At 43.9% G+C, this 21,564-nt stretch overlaps 1 protein-coding gene across 1 annotated transcript in view; it reads right to left on the bottom strand.

The window, feature by feature from the left end:
- Nucleotides 1–357: 357 nt before the first annotated feature.
- The window catches only part of LOC144818523 (serum albumin-like), a 104,171-nt gene continuing 82,964 nt past the window's right edge, over nucleotides 358–21,564 (bottom strand). The window contains exons 13-15 of the mRNA XM_078676033.1: nucleotides 8,491–8,623; nucleotides 7,403–7,481; nucleotides 358–525 (exon numbers count right to left, since the gene is read on the bottom strand). Of these exons, the coding sequence (XP_078532159.1) occupies nucleotides 7,413–7,481; nucleotides 8,491–8,623 (202 nt within the window). The 3' untranslated portion in view covers nucleotides 358–525; nucleotides 7,403–7,412. The remainder of the gene's footprint in view (nucleotides 526–7,402; nucleotides 7,482–8,490; nucleotides 8,624–21,564) is intronic.

Here is a 21,564-nt window from a genome sequence, read left to right as displayed (position 1 = left end):
GAACCTGTGTTGTGTCCATCTGTGGTGTTTTCACTGTATTACTGTGTATATTCACAAATGCTTAACACACTGCCTCTGAGATAGCTACCAAGGGGGTGAGCAGGGGTTATTAAGGAGTGTAATCCCCTTATCCTGACTTAGAAGTAAGGGTCCTTATTTGGACAAAGGTGAATACCATTGCCAACTAGAGACCCCCAGATCTAACAGGCAGTAAGTGCTGTATAAATTCACACACAATATAATGTGTCTTTTTTTACCTTCAGAGTGTTGCTTTCAAGAAATGTCACACATGGCTGCATACATGTACGAAGCTGCATACTCAGAAATATATTTTTAAAAAAGCAAGCATGTCACAAGTACATTTTCCTTCAGATGATTTATTCACTGTAGCAAAACAAGGTGAGCTGGGCATGACTGAGAGGGAGCTGACTCTTTTCAGGTGATGTCATTGTAGTCTGAAGCAGGAAGTCGGAAGATCTTAGGCTAATAGGAGGAGTGCAGACATACCTTGCTGTCTTTTGTTCCCTGTAATGTAAAAGCATAAAAGGACCCATTACAAAGAAGTACAAGCTACTTGTATTCATGAATAACATGTATGAAAGGGTACACCCTATTGTTGAGAGTGTGAGCAGACTGAACCATCAAGCTATGCATAGCAGAGCTCTCATATTTCCCTGGTCTATAGGTGAGTTGCTCAACCTGTACAGGATTTTTATTTGCATTCTGGCACGTGTAGTCATAAGTTTATAAAGGGATAAAAAGGACTATAAGCCCTAGAAATAAAAGAAAAAATCCAGGGCTAGTGTGCCTAGTGAGACCTGATATTGTGTTTTAAAGCACATGTATTTTCATGTTAGCACCTATACAAAGCAATCCTATGACACTCTCTCAGTCTTGGAGGCATAGTGGAAGATATATATGTATTACTTTCCATGAGACTCTAATACATTCATGTGCCTCCTGTTTGTTCTGAAGTATGCTAAATGTGGAACAGTTTCCTGGTTGTCTAATTGGCTATTAACATAGTTGTGATCAATGTTTTTTTTACACAATCTCAGGTGAACATTAACACATGTAACCACACTGTTCACTTTTCAGTGATATATATATATATACACACACACACATTTTTTTTAGGACATAGCTGAGATGTTTAAAAAAAGGGAGTTAGGTAAATGCTCATGACAGGTCAGTGGCCTCCATGATTGACAGCTAAAGTAAAAGAACATTAGCTAGAGAAATCGTGCTGAGATGCTTTTTTCCAGATTCAAATTTAAAAATATAAAGCTTCTTGCAAACGTTACTGTATTTTTGATAACCATAATGTTGACTGTGAACAATTCGAAACTCAGTGAAGTAGGGCTGGTCATTGTACTGACTGGTAAAATCTAGTCAAGTTTTCATGCAAATAATGTCGACTGAAATTGATTGTGTACATGTTGGTCAACCAAAGATTAATTCTGGATATTCAGAAACCCTGTCAGGTGGTTCGATGGACGCAGCCTACGGTGTGGCAGGCTATCAGTTCCAAGTGAAAGTGACATGCTCCTTGTGCAGGTTACAGTCTACTGCATATAGAGTAAGATGTAAAAGCTCCGGTCGATCTTAATTTATTTTAGTTGAGTCCTTACTGGTGTAGCCTATCTGCTAGGAAGTGGTCTACACCATGATGCAAAGATGTCTATGCTGTTGGAATGATTGTTTGTGTGCAGGAAAGAGCACCTTCCTTCACCAAAGCAATCACAAGAGGTGTTTTCCTCGTTCTATGTGTGCTGCAGAATGCAGCAAATGTGGAAAAAGGAAAAACTAGAAGAAATGTAAACTTTTGTCCTTGTTACCCCAGCTCTAGGGAGGCCCAAGGTTTAGGTGGTGCCCCAGGTTTACGAGATATTATAAATCTGGGGCAGCATCAACGTCCATGGTTGTTGCGGAGGATCACCAACCGCAGCACCCATGGAACGCCTCTTTAACGCACAGTAAAGCAAGGCAGCGACTTGCTCTGCTTTACCTTACTCCGTATCTACAAAGCCATTAAAAGTCATGCAAGGTGGCTTTACGTGACCTTGTAGATGAGGCTAAGCCCTGTGCTCCATCGGTAGATCACAAAAAGTTATGTTTCGGCTGCGCATAGGGCTTTTAAATAAGCCCCTTAGTACCTATAGAATAGCAGTCAAGAGATCAGGGAAAACACAAAACCTCTTGTATCTGAAGGTGATTTCCTTCTATAGGTGAAATGCCATGTATCAAAGTTAAAAGGCTTGAGAGATTAGAGCAACTGTGTCTTCACTTAATGCTCATAACTTATGGATTACTAAAATAACTATAAGGCTCAGTCCCAGGCGGTTCACCTCTCCGGCTTCTCTGCCCCTCCCCGCCCGGTCACCTGTGGCGTTCCCCAAGGTTCCTCTCTTTCCCCCCTTCTTTTAAATCTTTATATCTATCCCCTCATCACCTCCCTTCTTGAGCTGGGGGTCTCTGTGTACAATTACGCAGATGACCTCCAGCTCGTTTTTGACCTTTCTTCTACCCCTGATTCTCTCCCTAAGTTTGGTTCCACCTTAGTTTTTATTTCTGAGTGGATGAGCGCTAACCATTTGAAGCTCAATCCAGACAAGACGGAACTTGTCCTCACTGGTGGTCCCTCCAACCCTTGGTCTCCTGCACATTGGCCCCTTTCTTTTGGTCCCCCTCCCTTGCCCGCTTCCTCCGTTCGTACCCTTGGTATCAAAGTCAGTCATGACTTATCCATGCACTGCCAGATCAGTTCCGAAGTGTCTTCTTGTTTTTTGTCCCTCCGTCTTATCCGGAAAATTTCGCGTTTTTTTTCCACCGACGCACTTAAAACCATAGTCATGGCCCTGGTCACCTCCCGCCTCGACTATGGGAATGGCCTGTACGTGGGCATACCCGCCTACGAAACCCGCCGACTCCAGGCCATTCAAAACCAAGCTGCCCGTCTCATCCTCTCCCTCCCTAAATCCTCTCACATCACCCCTGTTCTCAAGTCCCTTCATTGGCTTCCTGTCCGTTTCAGATCTTTCTTTAAACTGGCCTGTCTAGCCTTCCGGGCTCACTCCTGCTCTGCTCCCCTGTTCATCACTTCTCTCATCTCCTCTCATGTCCCCAGCCGCACTCTTCGTTCCTCTTCCCTCTCTCTTCTGCACATCCCCCGCTTCCGTAAATCCAGAATGGGGGGCACCCGGTTTTCAGTCCTGGCCCCCAAGATCTGGAACAGTCTTCCACTCTCCATTCGTTCCATCCCCATCTACACTCACTTCCGCAAAGCGCTCAAAACCTTCCTTTTTTCTCAGGCATTCCCCTCCTAGTCTCCCTGGGTTCCCTCTGCAAGCTCAGATCAGGTCCCCAGCGCCAGGAAGCCGCTTGGCCGCAGTGCGCTTTACCAAATATTTTTTCCATTTCATTTCATTTCAAACGGTAGTTTCTATTTTTTCTTGCTAAGGTGACGCATTGCACTTTTTAGGCATATGATTTGGGTATATGGTTTGTAGGTTGTTGTACATTCCTTTAGCCGTAAACTTACATTTTGGTCCTACTGGTTTTAGTCAATTTCTATGTAAATGTGGTGCAGTGTTCAGTGTCCATCGAGATCTTGCAATATGATCGCTGTATAAAGGAGACTAAGGTGCTTATTTATGAGAGGCTTGCACCACCGAAGTGTCACTTTTTTTGATGCTCCGGGGGTGCAAGCCTCTCAATCATATCTATGATATGACGCAAAGTCACTCCGTATGACTTCATAGATATGGAGTAAGACAAAGGGGCGCAAGTTGCTGCTTTGCCTTACTGCGCGTCAAGTAGGTAATTTATTGGCGTTGAGGTGGATTTTCCCAGGCTTTTGACGCTGCCCCAGATTTACCTAATCACATAAACCTGGGATAGCGCCAAAACCTTAAGCCTCCCCAGAGCAGGAGTAATGAGGAGAAATGTTTTTATTTCTACTCGATTTTCATCTTTCCATGTTTGCAGAAAGTGGAAAATACCTCTAGGGATTGTTTTGGTGCAGGAAGGTGCCCTTTCCTGCACAAAAGTAATCCTGCCTGCAACAGAGGCCCTCTTGCACCATGGCGCAAGGCTCCCTTCATTGACACTAGGCAGCAAATTGTGCGCCAGCACAGGGGGAAAGGACAGGAATGCACGGTATTTCATAAAAACGGTGCATTCCTGCCCTTTCACATTGGCATAGGGCAGCACATCAAGAAGACTTGCAGCGCTGCCCTGCATCCTTGCCTCATAAATAAGGCCCTAAGGGTTCTAGATCAATTTAGCATTAAGCTATGAAATTCTTGTATTTGAGAAGTACATTAAAATGCGTGCCTTGCCATAAAGTACACACACTGAGGGGATATATATAATAAAGTAATTAATGCACGGAGATAGGGTGTATTCTGACACTGATTGAGAGCACCTGTGTTCCACTGTGCAAAGAAGACATAACCAAGAAAAAATAGTAAACATGTTTTAAGTGTCCAAACTTTGCTTGTAAAAGGCCCTTACAGTAGCACTCAAAATAAGCTGGGGTGAAGTAAAAAATGAGAGTTTGATAAAAACAAATTTGTACCAGTTCTAGGTACATTAGTGTCAGTCTTGCACATCAAGAATCCAAAAGAACACAGTAAAGCAAATATAGTGCAAATTCAGAACAGAGTATCAGGCATAATTTAAATTTAGGGAAAGTTTTCATTGTTTCATCAGGTTTTTGCTTGTTGAAAAAAGTTCTCTTTACACCGCAATGCCATTAGAAGACTCCCTGCAATAAGGTAAACGCTTTTTTTTAAAGCAAATTAATAACTTCAAACCACAAACATCACATTCGGTCTAGAAAGGAAGAGTAAAAGAGTAGAAACATTTCAGAGACATATAGAAAAGTGGAAATTCATGAAAATATTAGTTGTCATTGGAAAATGAAGTATTTTTAAGGATACTTGATAGACAGCCATACTAAGTGGGCCCGCTTCACAAACAGCCTCAGCAGTCATGGGGAAGGCTTCAAAGTCGTGGTGGGATCTTCACGTGGAGAACCTGCTATCCGGAGATCACGCCATGAGTGTGGAGATCCCGTCATGAGTGTGGAGATCCCGCCATGAGTGTGGAGATCCCGCCATGAGTGTGGAGATCCTACATGAGTATGGAGATCCCCCCCATGAGTGTGGAGATCCCGCCATGAGTGTGGAGAACCCGTCATGAGTGTGGAGATCCCTCCATGACTACGGAGCCTCCATCATGACTGCAGAGGCTCTTGGTGAACCGGGCCCTCAGTGTTCACAAACTAGCATTAAATTAAAAAGCAATTGTATAAACCTTGAAAGACGGTGTGCCCTCCTATGCATCTGACTTAACTGCATTATTTCGAGACTTTTGCCAAGGCATTTCTTTGGCTTTGAGGTGATGCACGGTAAAAGGGGCACGTTCTATTAAATGCCAAAAGAACACTGAAGTGTTGAGAACTCCTCTGGACACAATACAAAGGCAGAGGGCCAATAAGTGCTGGTATAGACCTCCTGTTCTAAAATACCAATGTTCTGATACTGCACGAGACACACTAAAACGGGTAAGATAACATTGCTTACAGTATAGATAATGTCGTAAAGTTTATTAATGGCATGAAAATAGCCTGTTTTACAATTTAAATCGCTTTACTTGACAGGCATAATAAAAAAAGAAAAGGAAATTTTCGATCACAAATGAGAGTGCCCGTCTCCCGGTGACTTTTAAATAAAGTGAAGGTAATTTTAAGATTACTCTAATAACCCTGTACCGTTATTTAGAACGTATACGTTAGTGATAGTTTGTATCTTAATTATGCTTTTACGTCTATGGCTTCCAAAAACAGGTCCAGACAAAACTTATCTCGAAATCTAAAGTTGTGATACAAGTGGGAAATAAGCCATTAATCAGGTAAACTTTATCATATAGTTCTCTCTATGAATATGTAGATATAAGGGTAGACTAAAAATATCGTGACCTGGTTAATATATCAGAGATTAGAGACTGCTATTTAAGAGACACCAAGTCCGAATTCGAGTAATGGTGTGCCTCTCTTTTTTTGATCTATATATAAGATAAGGCTTCGTTCGCAATAGGTAGATAAATAGCGACAGCATTTAGTAATCGGTAACATTCCAGTATGGATATAATTAAAACACTAAAATATATGTATCCCTCTAATAGGTTGCTTTCGTTATAAAAAGAACAAACCCATTAGATATTACTTCACAGAGACCTTTCTCAATTGGTAAGTCTAGCACTATATTGACCTTTAATAACACTGCCTTACAAAGGAGGTTTTTTATACCACCTGGTTTTAGGTTATTTAGAGTATATTTAATACAAAAATTTCCCCTTTTTTCTGCACGGTGTATTCCTTGGTGTAGGATCTTTTTCTACTCCTCTTTGTTTCAATCAGTAATAGCACTTTATCCTGTTGTCACATTTCATAACCAACTGGAGATGTAAAGAATTTCTTTTAGCAGTCGTACAAGTTTATGAAATGTTTTTCCCTGTGTTAACATGTGAGATTACACTGTACATCTTATGTTGATTTGATTAGCATTTATTATGGTTTATTGTATTAACATCTAATCAAGTGTATATGTCACTTGTCTTTAGCCCTGACAAAGTCCTCAGGCTTATTAGCTGGACGAAACACGTGTTGGCAATGAATTGCACGTTAAGGAAATGATTGGAAGAATTGAGCGCAGTGACTGCATATGAACTGTGAAGAAATTAAGAAGAAAATATTTTGAAAATCACTTAATTGGAGAATCAGTATTTCTTGATTGGACTCTTTTGACTTTTTACCTAGAATTGCTCAGGTTGAGAATTGTTGAGAATTAGATATAACTGGCAAACTTTGTATACCTGTTTGATTACAACTGTTGACAAGGGTTGTATCTTTACCTTTGAGCATTTACTAGAAGACCAGACAAGTTCTATAACACAAAAGAACACTACCCTTAGCGCATTAGTTTCCCTCTTGTCAGTTCTTGTATATAAATTACAAAAATACCAATGCTTTTCGTTCTGTTTCTTCCTGTTTAACTTAGAATGTTCTACCCTGGATGGGTGGAAAATTCTAAAAGTGTTATAATCAAACTACTCATCCTATTCCTATAATTATAACCCCTCTCCTTCACCATAGGCTACTGCTTTCAACGTAGGTCAAAAAATTGGGCACTGGGTCTCAACATTGGGCTGGAATACTATGTGAGTTGCCGAAATATAGAGTATACGCCAATCTTACTTACAGACCTTTATAGACATGTGAATTAATCAGCAGGTACTGCCTATGGCATCACGGATATGTCAAGAAAGAGAATGTGTAGCGATCCTTTTAGAAAGATATAAACAATGATAGATAATATTAATTATTGAAGAATATTACCTCGAATTGATTAGACATGAATTTTAACTTCAGCTGTCACTCCAAGGAGCACCTCACATTTCTCTATCAGCTTAGGACCCTGCAAATGGTAAAGAGATATTTGAGAAAAGAAATCAGTGCAATGGTTTCCACATATTCACAACCAGATATCATAAGGTCTTGTTATGCTCTTGCAATGTTACTTGGGTATGGTGCTGAGATTCAAAGGTAAGGGCAGGTCATTCGAATATAAGGTTTGAAAGTTCTCTAGAAATCCAAAGTTTGTCTAAGTTCCTTCCATCTTGATTTTATTTGTTGATTTATCTACTTGTGGTTTTTTAATAGTTCTTTACACCATTGTTTTTCGTGCAATGTATAAGATATGGCACAATAGTAGCTGATATGAAGAAAAAAATAAAATAAAATTACAACTGACGCAAAAATACAAGATGACAAGTGGGCAAGGGAGAAATGGAAACTTATGGACAGTACCACAGAACAATCTCACTCTTCAAAAGGGTTGAAATTAGTTACACCCGAGCCATGTCACGAGACAAAGTGCCACCTTTAGAGGTGCCTGCTAAATCATTGGCCATACTGCTGATGCAGCAATTATATACCTTATTCACAACATGCCCTATTACAACAGACTTAGGGTCAAACGTACGACCAGGCATTTAGCGACTCGCAAATTGCGCTCAATTTCAAGTCACAATTTTCAAGTCGCTAAATGCCATGTACAACAGTGTCAGAGACACTGTTTACGATCCCCAATGGGATTGCAAATTGCATGCCTCATCAATATTCATGATGCACTCGCAATTTGCGACCCCATTAGGAATGGCCGGCTCTCCCAGGTATGGTGGCCTGCTGGGCTCAGCAGACCTCCATGTCTGGGACTGCTTTTCAAAACAAGTAGTTTTTTTTTTTCTTCAAATGCAGCCCATTTCCCTTTCCTTAAAGATGATTGACATCAGGCTTTGGTGCCTCTGATTACTGCAGCACGGATGGACGGAAACCATAGCTACCAACAGGTTCTTGTTGGTCATGTGTGTATATTGTAACCATAATGTTACTTATTGCTAAATATGTCATATTGTATTTGTTACCTCGATTGTAAAGCATTCAGCGTGGTTATCAGCTTTGCAACAATGTTCCTTCATAGCCAGGAATTCTTTACTGACTTTAGTAATTTGTTCTTCTGTGGTGTCAGGCTTCAGTTTCATCAACTGGATAAAGAACCTGTTATGAGAACAAGATAAATATCTGAATTGAGTGAAAGACATTTAATGTAATCAAAATTAAAAACGTTTGCAACAGTGTACCCTGTCTCACGGTATGGCACTGCTTGCAGTACCTGTGAGTTTTACGACAATAGTGTACTTTTATTTCAAAAAATGTACCAAGGATAGTAGGCCATAGTAGAATTCCAATTGCCCAAACGTAGTAAACATTGCCCATTGGCTACCATGGTAACTTGTACATCCATCAAAAGTCTCTCCGGGTCATTACAAAAATGTTTGTCGGACTATGAAAAGGTATTTTGTGTAGGCAACTATTTCACATGTAGGAACAATTAGAACATTGGAATGTTGGAAGCTCCATTAAAAAACAATGGAGTGTTCCGCGCTTCTAATAGCCGGTAAAAGCCCGGAGCTCCAACATTCCAAAATTGTCGTTCACAGCTGTCGCTACGAACAAAGCGGAGCCCAATAGGGTTTTCAATGCCTTCGGACTCCATGAGACCTTTGTTTTATTTATTAAAACATTCTGCGCTCTAGTGGCGAAATGTTCTAATAGCCCTATAATCCTCTGTAGCTGGGCTATACCGGCATTGAAGTCTTGCTTCCTTGCTAAAGGCTCTTGGCTTCGGCATGGGTCTTTATCGCTAGATCGGGCCTTTAATGGCTTGGTATAGCCCACTACGGAGGGCTATAAGACCATATTAGCCCCCAGATTTTGAGAAGAATGAGATTAATAAAACGTTGAAATGACATTAATATACTTGAGGCAGAAGTTCAATTTGACTTCCGTTAAGTTTCAAGATGTGACAGAGTAGATAACTTTCGGTATGCTCATACCATGATCATTGTTATTTCTTTGGAGAACACTCTGAGCTCCTGAGCCAACACATCTGTTTAAATACTGTTGCACAATACTAAAGCAGTGTCACAATAGCAGCAACACAACCTGATTGTGCAATTTTGTCTTTGAAAGGAACACTACTGTGAACAGTGTTGGGGCAACGGCGTCCCGTCTCACTCTTACATCCGCCCGTAAAGGGCGGCAAACGCATGGACAGCCATGGGTGGCATAAGGCCTAGCTACATCACTGACTGCGAGTGAAACTGTAAAGCCACTTGCTGAAGACGTGCTAAACTTTGAAGTTATTGATATGTTTTATTAAGCTAGCAACAAGCTTCCATTCAGAAGACCTGAGTATGTCAGGCATGTTTGAAATCCACCAGAAAGATATGTGTTGTGAACTAGTATGAGGCAATTGGAGAGGATATGTACATCCAGGCTCATGGACATGAACCACCCACTTTCACCACTAACACTTCGTACTACCTAACAGGCATGCATGACCCTGGCGTTTGCTACGCCACGGTTGCTTTATAAAAGAGCAAGGGTGCTGGCAATTCCTGAAGGTAAGAGGGGGTTCGGGAAAGCCACCGCCTCCAAAACTCATGCCGCCGCCCCCCCTTCCTACGCCACTGCTGCAGCATCTCTCACCTAACCACCAATCTAACTTGAGAATTCACCCAGACACCTAGAGGCCAATTTAAATTGCTTGAAAAACAATACTACAGAGACATCCGATATGTAAAAAAGGAAATACCCTAAGTGAATAGGTACACATATGCATGGACCAGGAAGAAAAACCTGTGAACTATAAACAGACACAGCTGGTTTAAGGGGCCTTATGCTCATTGTCGAGAAAACAATCAATGTTTCTGTTTGCAATAGTAAGGATGCTTCAATGTCCATCTATAATTACTGTATAAGTGTAGAATTCAAAAGAGGGGAAGGAAGTGGAAAAGGAGGTGGCGACTCACCCTCCTCATATAAGGCCTCATTATGATGGAGGATTTTCCGCCTCCTCCGGGCCGGCGGAAGCCACCTCCGGCCCGGAGGAGGCAGAAAATCCTCTGCGGAGTCACCAAAGACCCACCGCCGCATTACGATGGCTGGTGGGTCTTGGTTTCTGTCCGCTGCTTTTCCGCCGCGGTCGGCTTACAACCGCGGCGGAAAAGCTCTCATTTGGCTGGCAGTGTCTATCAGACACCGCCAGCCAAATTAGGAAGCATTTGTAAACATGCTTTTCCGCTGCGGTTTTTCCGCCGTGGAAAAGCATGTGTACTTTTGATTTTGGGGGCCCGTTGCGGGCCCCCAGGGTGTAGGCGGGTGGGGGGTGCACATGGGGGGTACCTATGGTACCCCCCAGTATTTACATGCACAAAGCGGCAGGCACCGCGTGGTGCCTGCCGCTTTGTGCACGTAAATGTTAAACATGCACTTTTAGCATTGCGGCGGGTGCTGCTTGAAGCAGCACCCGCCGCAATGTTAAATATCCAGGATGTGACCGCTAGGGTGGCGGTCACATCCTAATTTGCACGGAGGGACCGCCGCTGCCCCTGCGGACGGTCCCTCCACCTCTGGGGTGGCGGACGGACGCAAGTCCGTCCGCCATCCTAATCGGCCCCATAGTGTTAATCAAGAGGGAGTCAACCTCAAGTCATCCTGGGTGGCCCACTGCAAATGCTGGAATTCCATGACAAATATAGGAATTTGATTTGAACACATGCTTGTCCGAAGTAAACGCAGAAGTACAGATCAAATTCCAGTTTTTGCTGCCAGGGTTTGTTTGCAATTATTGGCACAAGCCACCCAGGAAAGAACAGAACAGGAAGTAGGAAACAAAGCACCTTACTACAGACTGCCTCCATCTGCATTGTGTGTCTCATACAATGGATCAAAATGCTAGAAAGCTGGTCAGAGGCAGCCAACACAGGAGAGTCTGTAACCACCCAACGTCATCCCTGGACCCCCATGTTTCTTCCCTGTAGCAGGCGCACGCACACACGTGCACACACAAAGTGTTTCACTAGAATAGATATTTGCCATCATAACCATCATAGTCAACAATATCTGGGTGAATGACCAAAAATGTGCATTTTGCATGAGTTGCAAACACAGTCTGCTCCTTTTGCCACAGACAACGATAAGATGCTAATTCTAAAATTTGTCCCTGAGTGCAAAAAGATGAATCCTGTTTTATAATCTCAGCAAAGCTCTAACCAAATATTTCAAAAAGGTTATATCAAGGGTTTCAGGTAAAACAAAAATGGCTGCAGAGGCTTTGCCATTCCAGAGATTTGTTCCACGACTTACCTTTAATGCTGTTGTTTTTAAGTGAAGACCTGATATTGTTAGATTGGACAGTAGTTTTTGTCTTAATTTCGGCCAAGACGTGTTCTTTGGTGTCACCTGACAAGAAATACTGTTCAGCAGCAGATTTCTATTCTATAAATGTTGGTTTTCCGGTTTTCTACATTGATGCGTAGACTATATGATAAGCAAGGACATGTCACAGTCCCACAAACCAGCAGAGCTGAATAGCCATGAGGAAGAACTACTTATTGTTTCTCCTTTAAAATCTCTCAGGTCCTCTTAGAACTGGGGGTCTCTAGTTGGCAGAGGCAGGTCCCTTTGACCAAATAGGGACTCTTGCTTCTAATCAGGGTACGGGGGATACACACTTTAGATTCCCCGTGCTCACCTCTGTGGTAGCTTGGCACGAGCACACAGGCTTATCCCAAAATTATATGTAAAGTATTTGTACCAATACTCAGAGTAACACAGTGAAAACCCCACAAATGGACACCACCCCAGTTTAGAACAATAAAGTAACTTTATCTAAACTATACAAGACCAAAACGATAAAAATCTAACATACACAGTTTAAAAATATAACTTTAAATAGGTTTCAAGCACTTATACAATAGAAATCTATGGATGTGTAACTTTGCACCAAAGTACCTGGAGTTGCGACAAAAGTTCCCAAGCCGAACAGCTGCAGCATCAAAAAACAAAGAGATGTGACACTCCTGAGGCCATGAGGAGGCAATGCGACAGCCCCGCTGCACGCAGCGGACGGGTTGCGTCGAATCCGGTCTGTAGGGGGAGCGATGCGTCGAATCTTTGTGCCGGTTCTGGTTCACAGGTGATGCGTTGGGAAAGCGTCTAGCACAGGTTTGATGCATAGATCTTCGGGATGCAACAGTGATTGATGCGGCGGCGTTGGACAGCGTCTGTCCTCTTCAGCCACGATCCCTCGATGCGTCGGTTCTTGCAGCGGCGACAGGCGCTGCAATGATCTTCGAAGCAGCACGGCAATGCAATGGAAATCTTCTTGCGCCATCGAGATTCCCCGGTGAAACGTGCCGCAAGAAGAGCGATGCGACAGGTTTTGCAATTCTTTTCACGTTTCTTCTTCTTCCAGCTCCCAAACAGCAGTAACCACCTTCAGAGGCCCCTCAACTGGATCCACCACTCTAGGCAGATCAGAACTTACTCAGCAGAGTTCAGGGGGAGCTGGGGGTGAAGTCCTTTTATTACTTGGACTTCAAAACAGGAGGCCAGCTCCCCTCAGGCCCTTGGAGATCTTCCTCAAGCAGGGGACACAGCACACAGCAAAGTCCTTCTCCTTTCCTTGGCAGAATAGTAACTGTATGTTAGCCCTAGAACACACAGCAAACCAGTCCTTATCTTCAGTTTCTCCAGCTCTTCTCCTCGGTAAAGGTTCCTCTTGAATTCCAAGATGATCTGAAGTTCAGGGGTTTCAGGTCTCATACGTATACCCCAAAGTGTCTTTGATCCCTTTGTGCCGGGGGCTCTGAGCCCAGTCCAAACCAGTTCTGGGTGCAAACTGCCAGTGCACAACTTCCTCCTTTGTTAGTATGGGCCAGGGTCATCAGACACACCACAGGGGGTGGTGCCAGCATTGTGGAAGGCAGGCACAGTCCTATTCTGGCCCAGGTGCTACTCTTCCCACCACTCCAAATGCAGACCGGTCTATTCAGCCTAATGCTGACTCACCCCGGTCCGGTGCAAGGCCTGCAAGGTCCAATGTGAAACCGGGGAGGACTACTCCGGCTGTCACCAGAGGGTAGCCCATAAAGGGCCGAGTAATATTTTATGTAACGATCGGTCACTGGTAAAACATGCAATCCAAATATGGGATATACTATCCACACTCTCTCCAGACATATGTTTCTTGACAGAAACCTGGTTAACCCCCCATAGTGTCCCGGTGATCAACATTGCGATCCCTGAAGGGTACAAGTTTATCCATCTGGATAGAGAAGGGAAATTGGGGGGGGAATTGCAATAGCATTTAAAGAGGACTTAACGGTGCATTGGTTAGACACGTTTAGGAGTGATAAGATAGAGATGGGCATCTTTAGGGTCTCCAGGTCACCGACCATGACCTGGGATGGTGCACTCCTGTATCGTCCACCAGGTCCAAAGCAGAATTTTGTCAACCATATAACGGAGCTTATAGCCGCACAGGTCCTGGCCTCTAGTAGCTTTACTCTGTTTGGGGACTTTAACTATCACGAGAAGCCCTTCTCGACCCGAAGTCTCTCAGCTGCTCTCAGGGCTATCTGACATGGGCCTGGTGCAGCATGTTCTTGGCCCGACTCATATGGCGGGCCATACACTGGATATGCTATTTTCAAATGTGAAAGATCTACAGTTTCTCTCCGCGCACCCCCTGACTTGGACAGATCATTATCTGATCTCCTTTGCCTTCCCTGAAACAAATATTCTTGCACATAGACAATTGTCCACACGAATAAGACCACAAAGAGTGAGATCATGGCAGAAGCTGACCTTGGAGGCATTTGAAGGAAAGTTCCGGATTCATGACAAACGGGTCAATGATCTGAAGGATCAGAACAATGAGGAGCTGTTGGCCAATTTCAATCTGGCGCTGACTCAGACCTTGGACCTGGCTATCCCTGAAAACAACACGAAGCCAGGACTCCGTCGGGACGCAGGCCCATGGTACTCGGGGGCCTTACAAATTGAAAAATTATCCTGTAAAACATTAGAGAGACGTTGGAGACGATCCAAAAAGGAGGGGGACAAAAGGATCTATAAAAAGGCCTTAGCTGACTACCATCACAATATCAAAACTGCCAGATGTGCTTACATCCAGTGGAGAAGCGTGGCTCAGTGGTTAGAGGCGGCAGACCCGGAAGCTGAGATAGACCTTGGACCAGGGTTCGATTCCCCGCCTCGGCGGGTCTCGGGCTCAAAATTCCACGGACTCGACAATTCTCGCTCTGGTGCCTACTCACGGGGTCACACTCTGCGACTCTGGGCAATAGCTTGCTTAATCTCCACTATGGCCCCTCACGGCGGGATGCCTGGCTTTCACCTTGTGGACACCCTGCCGGGGTTTCTCACAGGGGAATAGCAGGACGGGTTCCCTAAGCAAGCGCCGGGACGCTCACGGGCAGCTGTGCGCTTTACAAGTCCAGCACATTTACATTACATTTACATCCAGGTGCAAATAGAAAAGGCAGGTAATTCCGCTAAGACATTGTGAAGGGTTTTGCTTCCCCTCAGGTCTGTAAACAAATACCGGTGGAAATGCAGGAGCTCTGCGAAGCACTAGCAGCCTACTTTCAGGATAAGATTTTCCTAATATATGAGACCTGCCCCAAAAAGAACTCTTATGCAGATGAACCTGACGCCACCAGGGTGACACCAGGGAATTGTCTTAATCAGTCTACCCCATTTCTAGGGAAGATGTAATTCATCATCTTCAATCATCCAAATCGGGGTTCCCTGGTGATATATGCCCGCCCTACATCATGGCTCGAAGTGCAACGAGTTGTGCGTCCGCCATTCAGGAGATTTTCAACTCTTCAATTGGTAGTGGCCACATCCCCGCGGTATGGGAGGAAGCCCACATTCGCACCATTCTCAAGAAACCTTCTGCAGATCCCACGGTGCTGAACAATTATAGACCAATATCATTGCTCCCTTTGCTAGCAAAGATACTGGAATCACATATTAACACCCAACTGAGCCGTTATCTAGAGACCCATAACATCTCGGGCATATCACAGTCCGGGTTCAGACCGGGATTTAGCACAGAGACTGCCATTTTGGCAGTCACTGACTCCATCAGGAGGACCCTTGATGGAGGGGGATTGGTGATATTTGTTCTTCTCGACCTCTCCACAGCATTTGACACTGTTCCACATCGACTGCTTGCGGAGAGGTTACGGGACTGTGGGGTCGGGGATCTTGCTCTGAAATGGCTGGTCAACTTTCTGGCCGATAGGAAACAACAGGTCTTGATGGGCCCTTTCAGGTCAACTAAGGTTCCGTTGGAGAGGGGTGTCCCACAGGGCTCATGTCTAAGCCCTACCCTCTTCAATGTTTATATGGCTCCACTAGCCAGGATTGTACGGCACTATGGGTTTGAGGTCATCTCATATGCAGACGACACTCAATTTATTTTCCCCATGGGGCTCAACCTGGCGGAGGAAAAAGAGCGGTTTTCGCAAGGAATGCTGGCAATTGCAATTTGGATGGCATATTCCTGCCTCCAATTAAACCCAGGAAAGACAGAGCTAATGCTCCTGGGACAGGATCTGAAGCTGGACGACTGGTGGCCGGCTGAGCTGGGCACGGCTCCCGTCCCTTCGGACTCAGTAAAAAGCCTCGGGATACAGTTCGATCAGAACCTGCCTATGAAGAACAACGTGAGCAATATAATGAGCTCGTGCTATTATAGCCTCCGGCTGCTGCAGAAAATCATCCCATACCTCCCCCTGAACAACCGTAGAACGGTGGTCCAGGCTCTGGTAATCAGCCGGTTGGACTATGGAAACGCTCTGCTGGCTGAAGTAGGGGAGACGCTGACAGCAAAGCTTCAAGTCATTCAAAATACAGCCACCCGGATGGTATTAAACCGTCCCCCGGGTACACCATCCCTTCCTCTATTGAGGGAATTACACTGGCTCCGAGTTAAAAAGAGAACTTTCTTCAAGACATGTTGCTTGACATTTAAAGCAATTAAGGGAATAGGTCCTAAGTATTTACAAAATAAACTTTGCAGATTGACATCTTGCCGCAACTTAAGATCTAACTGTAAGGCCCTTCTAGCAATTCCACATATCAAACGTACCCGCTTGGGAGGTAAAGCATTCTCCTATGTGAGCCCTAAATACTGGAATTCCCTGTCAGAAGCCCTGCGTAAGCTTCCATCCTATATGGCCTTTAGGAAACATCTGAAAGCCTTCCCATACTGATGTCCCCTCTAGTACACCTTCGTCTTCAGTAATCGGTCTAGATAGCGCGGAGATGCCCCCGGGTGATTCATGCGCTTTATAAAACACCAATACCATAACATAACATAACCCAGAATCCTGGAGCCACCCCAGCCCCTGTCACTCTCAAGCCAGACAGTCAATCCACAGATTTTAAAAACCATCCTTCCTAAAATATGTGTTAATAAGTTCAAGGATACCAAACTCTAATTTCTTATTTAAATCCTATGGGAAGATATGCTTGCAAAACTGTTACACAGCATTCCCCATTCTGTCCTATGGGCAAGATAGCCTTTCAATTGTGAAAAACGAAATTGGCAGTATTTCACTATCAGGACATGTTACACACACCAGTACATGTCCTACCTTTCACATACACTGCACCCTGCCCAGGGGGGTACCTTGGTCCTACCAAAGGTTGTCCTCTGTGTAAGAAAAGGGAAGGGTAAGGCCTGGCATGTGGAAACACTGGCCATGACAACATGGCAGTTAACAAACTGCTTACAGGCACTGCAGTGGCAGGCATGAGACCTCTTTTCAGCGCTACTCGTGGGTGGCACATTCCGTGCTGCAAGCCCACTAGTAGCATTTGAGTTACCAGTCCAGGGACACTTAGTGCACTTTACTAGGGACCTATTGGTAATGTAAATTATGCCAATTATGGATAACCAATCACAATAACAATTTACACAGAGGGCATATGCACTTTAGCACTGATCAGCAGTGGTAAAGGGTCCACAGTCCTATAGCCAACAACCACAGGTCAGGAAAAACAAAGGAGCAAGAATTTAAAAAAAATGGGGATAACCTGCAACAAGGGCCATATCCAACAGGCCCATATTGAGAGTAGGCCCCTTCTGCACTTTATATGTTGAGAATTTGTAGATTGTTTTTTTATCTTTGTTGCAATAATGGCTGTGTAAATGCTTGTAATGGATTTATTTTGGTATCTCTTATCTGGACCTCCGTTGTAGATCCAAAACATAAATGAACAATAATTTGTAAACTGGTAATTGAGAGTAGTGTGGGTGGCCTGGCCAGTGCAGGTTGTGGCCTCCGTGCCCCTGGCGAAAGATATCTCACCATTTTTAGAGCTCCCCAGGTGGCCTGGCAGGGTTCCCTACATAGCCTATAGTGGAATACTGAGCGAGTGTTCGTTTGTGTGAGATAAATTATCAATGACCCTGATGCCTAGGTACTTTTGTCTCTGCACATGGGGTCTGTCAAATTGTTTCCAGGGAAATCTAATGATAATCACCCATCTAAAAGAAAGGCAGTGCTACCTTAGTTATGACCTGGCGGCCCAGTGCAGCTGGCAACCTGTTCGAGGGTTTCCGCCATCAGACCCAGCTGAAAATCCTCCTTTGGAAATCTTGAGTTTCTCTCAACACTTTAAATGGCAGGAGAACTGTGAGCCTATCAGGTGGGGCTTCTGCTGTTTTTGGTGGAAAACCCACATACCCATTTGTGTTTTGTATCTAGCCTTCTCTTTGACATGTCAGCCCTCATTTTGATATTGTTCATTTTCATTCAGCCTGCTCCGCTGAGCTATTGCCGCCTTTCGCACATGCATCATTTCTACACATCACCTCCCCTTTCTTCCTGTAGTATCAATCAATAAACTTTATGCGGTTTTTGTTTGCAAAACCATAAAAGTTACACCAATACAATACATAAAACAGTAAGTTATTGACATAATTTTTTTTTTTTTAAAACAAACTCCGTTACCACACATCTAAAACATGTCTAAATGAACGGACACTACATGTCCAAACAGTGCCTAGATTTCATAGATGCTTTTGAAAACCCTACCATGAATATGATACAATCATCCTTCAACAATTGAAGATACACAAGGGCTGGTCTGACTTGATTAAAATTAATTTATTTTAAAATAGGAACTAAAAAGTGCCTCCTGGGGACTTCATACAGTTTACAAAAGAACACAAAGTGCAGCAAATCCTGAGGAGACTTTCTGTCACAGCCACAGGAAGCTAGCACTTGGCCTCTGGTAGCCCTCTTGGGTCTAGCTAACAGGAAATGGAAGAGATTCAACCGAAACCTGATTAAAAGAAATTTTTCATGTGTTGCCAAGGACCCCATAAGATATGGTTCTGACAGTGGCGTTGATTTAAGCAATAAATATCACTGGCCGTTAGGTTTACGTGTCTCTTCTGCTTCCCGGTCCGCATGCCTTCTGCTCTTAAAAGCTACCTTACTTAATTCCACATCCTTTCTTACAATGACATCTGGATCGGAGAATAAAACACCCCGCCCAATCCATTCAAACCCTCTTTTTATATAATTAAACAAGGGGATACGTGCCACATTATCCCTGGGACATGCATTCTCTTAAAATCAAATGAGTGAGGATTAGGTCTTCGTTAAACCAACACTTTAGCCAGAAAATCAGGGGATGCAAAGCAAGAGTATCACTTAGGTAGGAAACCCCCAATTCCTCATATACCGCTAGATTCGAGGTTCCTCACGGGACACATAATGCTCGTTTTAGAAACCCATTTTCTACTACCTGGAGGAGTTCTATAACCGCGTGTCCCCAGATCTCACTACCATAAGTTGCTATGGCTAAGCTTTTGCTTGATACACTTGTAGCATAGCTCCTGTCGGTTTCTTCCCCACTTTAGAGGCAAAATTAAAAATTGCTCCATTGACACAAACCAGCTCCCCTTTTTTTCTCTGAATTAGGGGGTCCTATTTAAGTTGATCGTCGAATAGAACCCCTAAATAAGAGAATACATTCATACTGAGGATCTTGTCATTGCCGGTATTGAACTGAAAGGTCTTTTTCATTGGTTTCCCCACTTTCATGACATAAGACTTCGAGTTGTTAATGGCCAAGTCTCTGTCATAAATCCAGAAAATGCAGATAGAAGGGTTTGTAAACCCAGTTCAGTTCTGGATATTAGGACGGCGTCATCTGCATAGAGCATAACTGGAATGCCCCGCCGTCCTACATAGGGGAAATCCGCTCCAGTTGCCCTCAGTACAATTTCTAATTCATTGATATAAAAATGTAATAAAAATGGCGCCAAAATGCAGCCTTGCCGGACTCCCTTCTTGATCTCAAAGTCCCTTGTAACCCACAGATCTTGTGAGAACCTGACATTGGCTTTAGTCGATGAGTGCAGGCTCTCAAGAAAGTTGACAGTACTATTTTCCACCCCGTTTGCCCTCAAGGATTGCCATAGCTTAACCCTATTACACAGCCAAAAGCAGATAACAAATCCATGAATGCAAGGTGGATGGTTCCGGGGTGCGCGACAGTGTATTTGTTCAGTATCATAAATAAATTAGGGCACCGAGCAATAGTGGAGCGCCCCCGCCGGAAACCATACTGAACGTCCGAAAGTATATTATTCTCATCTGCCCAGGTTGTTAATTTCAGTAAAAGGACACGTACCACCACTTTGACCTTTAAATCAATCAGCGAGATTGGTCTGTAGCAGTGGGTGCTGTTTCTATTGCCCTTTTTAAAAACTGGGACTATAGTTGAAGAAGCCCAAGACTGAGGACAGCCATTCTTTGCCACAGCATTAAATAATGACTCTAAAATCGGCACCCAAAACGAAGGGTCTGACTTGAATTTATCCGAGGGGAATCCCATCTGGGCCTGGGGCTTTATTGATAGATAGTTCTGAAATACCGTCCATGATCTCACCCCTATCAAAATGTATCACAGCGTCCTTCCTATCCTGGGGTTCTCTGCAACTAACCTCAAGCGGACAGTCAAACATAGATTTAAAATGGAGTACCCACTCCTCCTCTGTAATGTGAGCAGCAAGGCCCCCCTCCTTGTCAAACAGGGGCCCATTCACAACACTCCAGAACCTTGAGCTGTTCCTCAGAGTACTGGAGTCAATCAGCTCCTTCGAGGCATCTTCCTTCAGTGCTCCCTTACGTTTAGCAAGGGCTAACTTGTATTCCTTACGACAGACACAGACATCAGATAGAATTCTAGGTTTAGCTGCCAAAGCTTCCCTCAGCCGCTTAGCTGCTTTGGAGCAGTGGGAGTCAAACCATCTGGGGCCATGTGAGATGTTTACTCTGGCCGGGACACCTAACAATTCACCCACTGTATACGCTATTGCCTCATAGGCACCAAGGATCTCATTAGGAGTGGACCTCTCAGATATGCATAAGGACAGTTCATGGGCACAAGATTTTTTCACCTTATTATAGAACCTGTCAGGGGACACCTGGGACCATTTTAATCTGTGTTTTTCATCCGTCTGCCTCAGAGCACCCCTGTTTGATGCCTCCCCAATTTTTGCTAAAAGTGGGCCCTTCATATAGACTGTCAGAGGGATGTGCTCACTGAATATGCTTTCTGCAATTTTAAAACCATTAAAAGAAGATTGCAGCGAGCATGAAATTAGAATAAAATCAATAAATGATCCTCTTCCATGTCCTTTAAACATTGGCACTGGGAACTTAGTGTGTGGTTCAGGTAAAGACATCATGACCACCAAATCTAGTCCACTTAGCATAGTATTCAACAGTTCCCCTTGGGATTGGTGTCCCAAATGAAAGCCCCTCATACGGGGGCAGCCCAGCTCTGAAATACTGGATATTGATGGGTTGCTACAAGGTGTATATTGAAATCACCAGAAACCAGAAGGTTATAAGTTTCAGGGCCCTTGAATTGTTTTAAAGTGGTTCCCAGGATAGTAATATTACACACCCCTATGGGCAAGTCACCGAATTATAAAAATTGACGATTCCCCATCTCGTATCCCCTTTATTGCTGACAATGCCAGAGTTCCCGGGTGTGTGGTTGATTTCACCTGCAACTTACAATCAACGGCC

The sequence above is a fragment of the Lissotriton helveticus genome, chromosome 2_1 (genome assembly GCF_964261635.1).
Source record: "Lissotriton helveticus chromosome 2_1, aLisHel1.1, whole genome shotgun sequence".
Lineage (NCBI taxonomy): Eukaryota > Metazoa > Chordata > Amphibia > Caudata > Salamandridae > Lissotriton > Lissotriton helveticus.
This window is presented reverse-complemented; position numbering and strand designations above follow the sequence as displayed.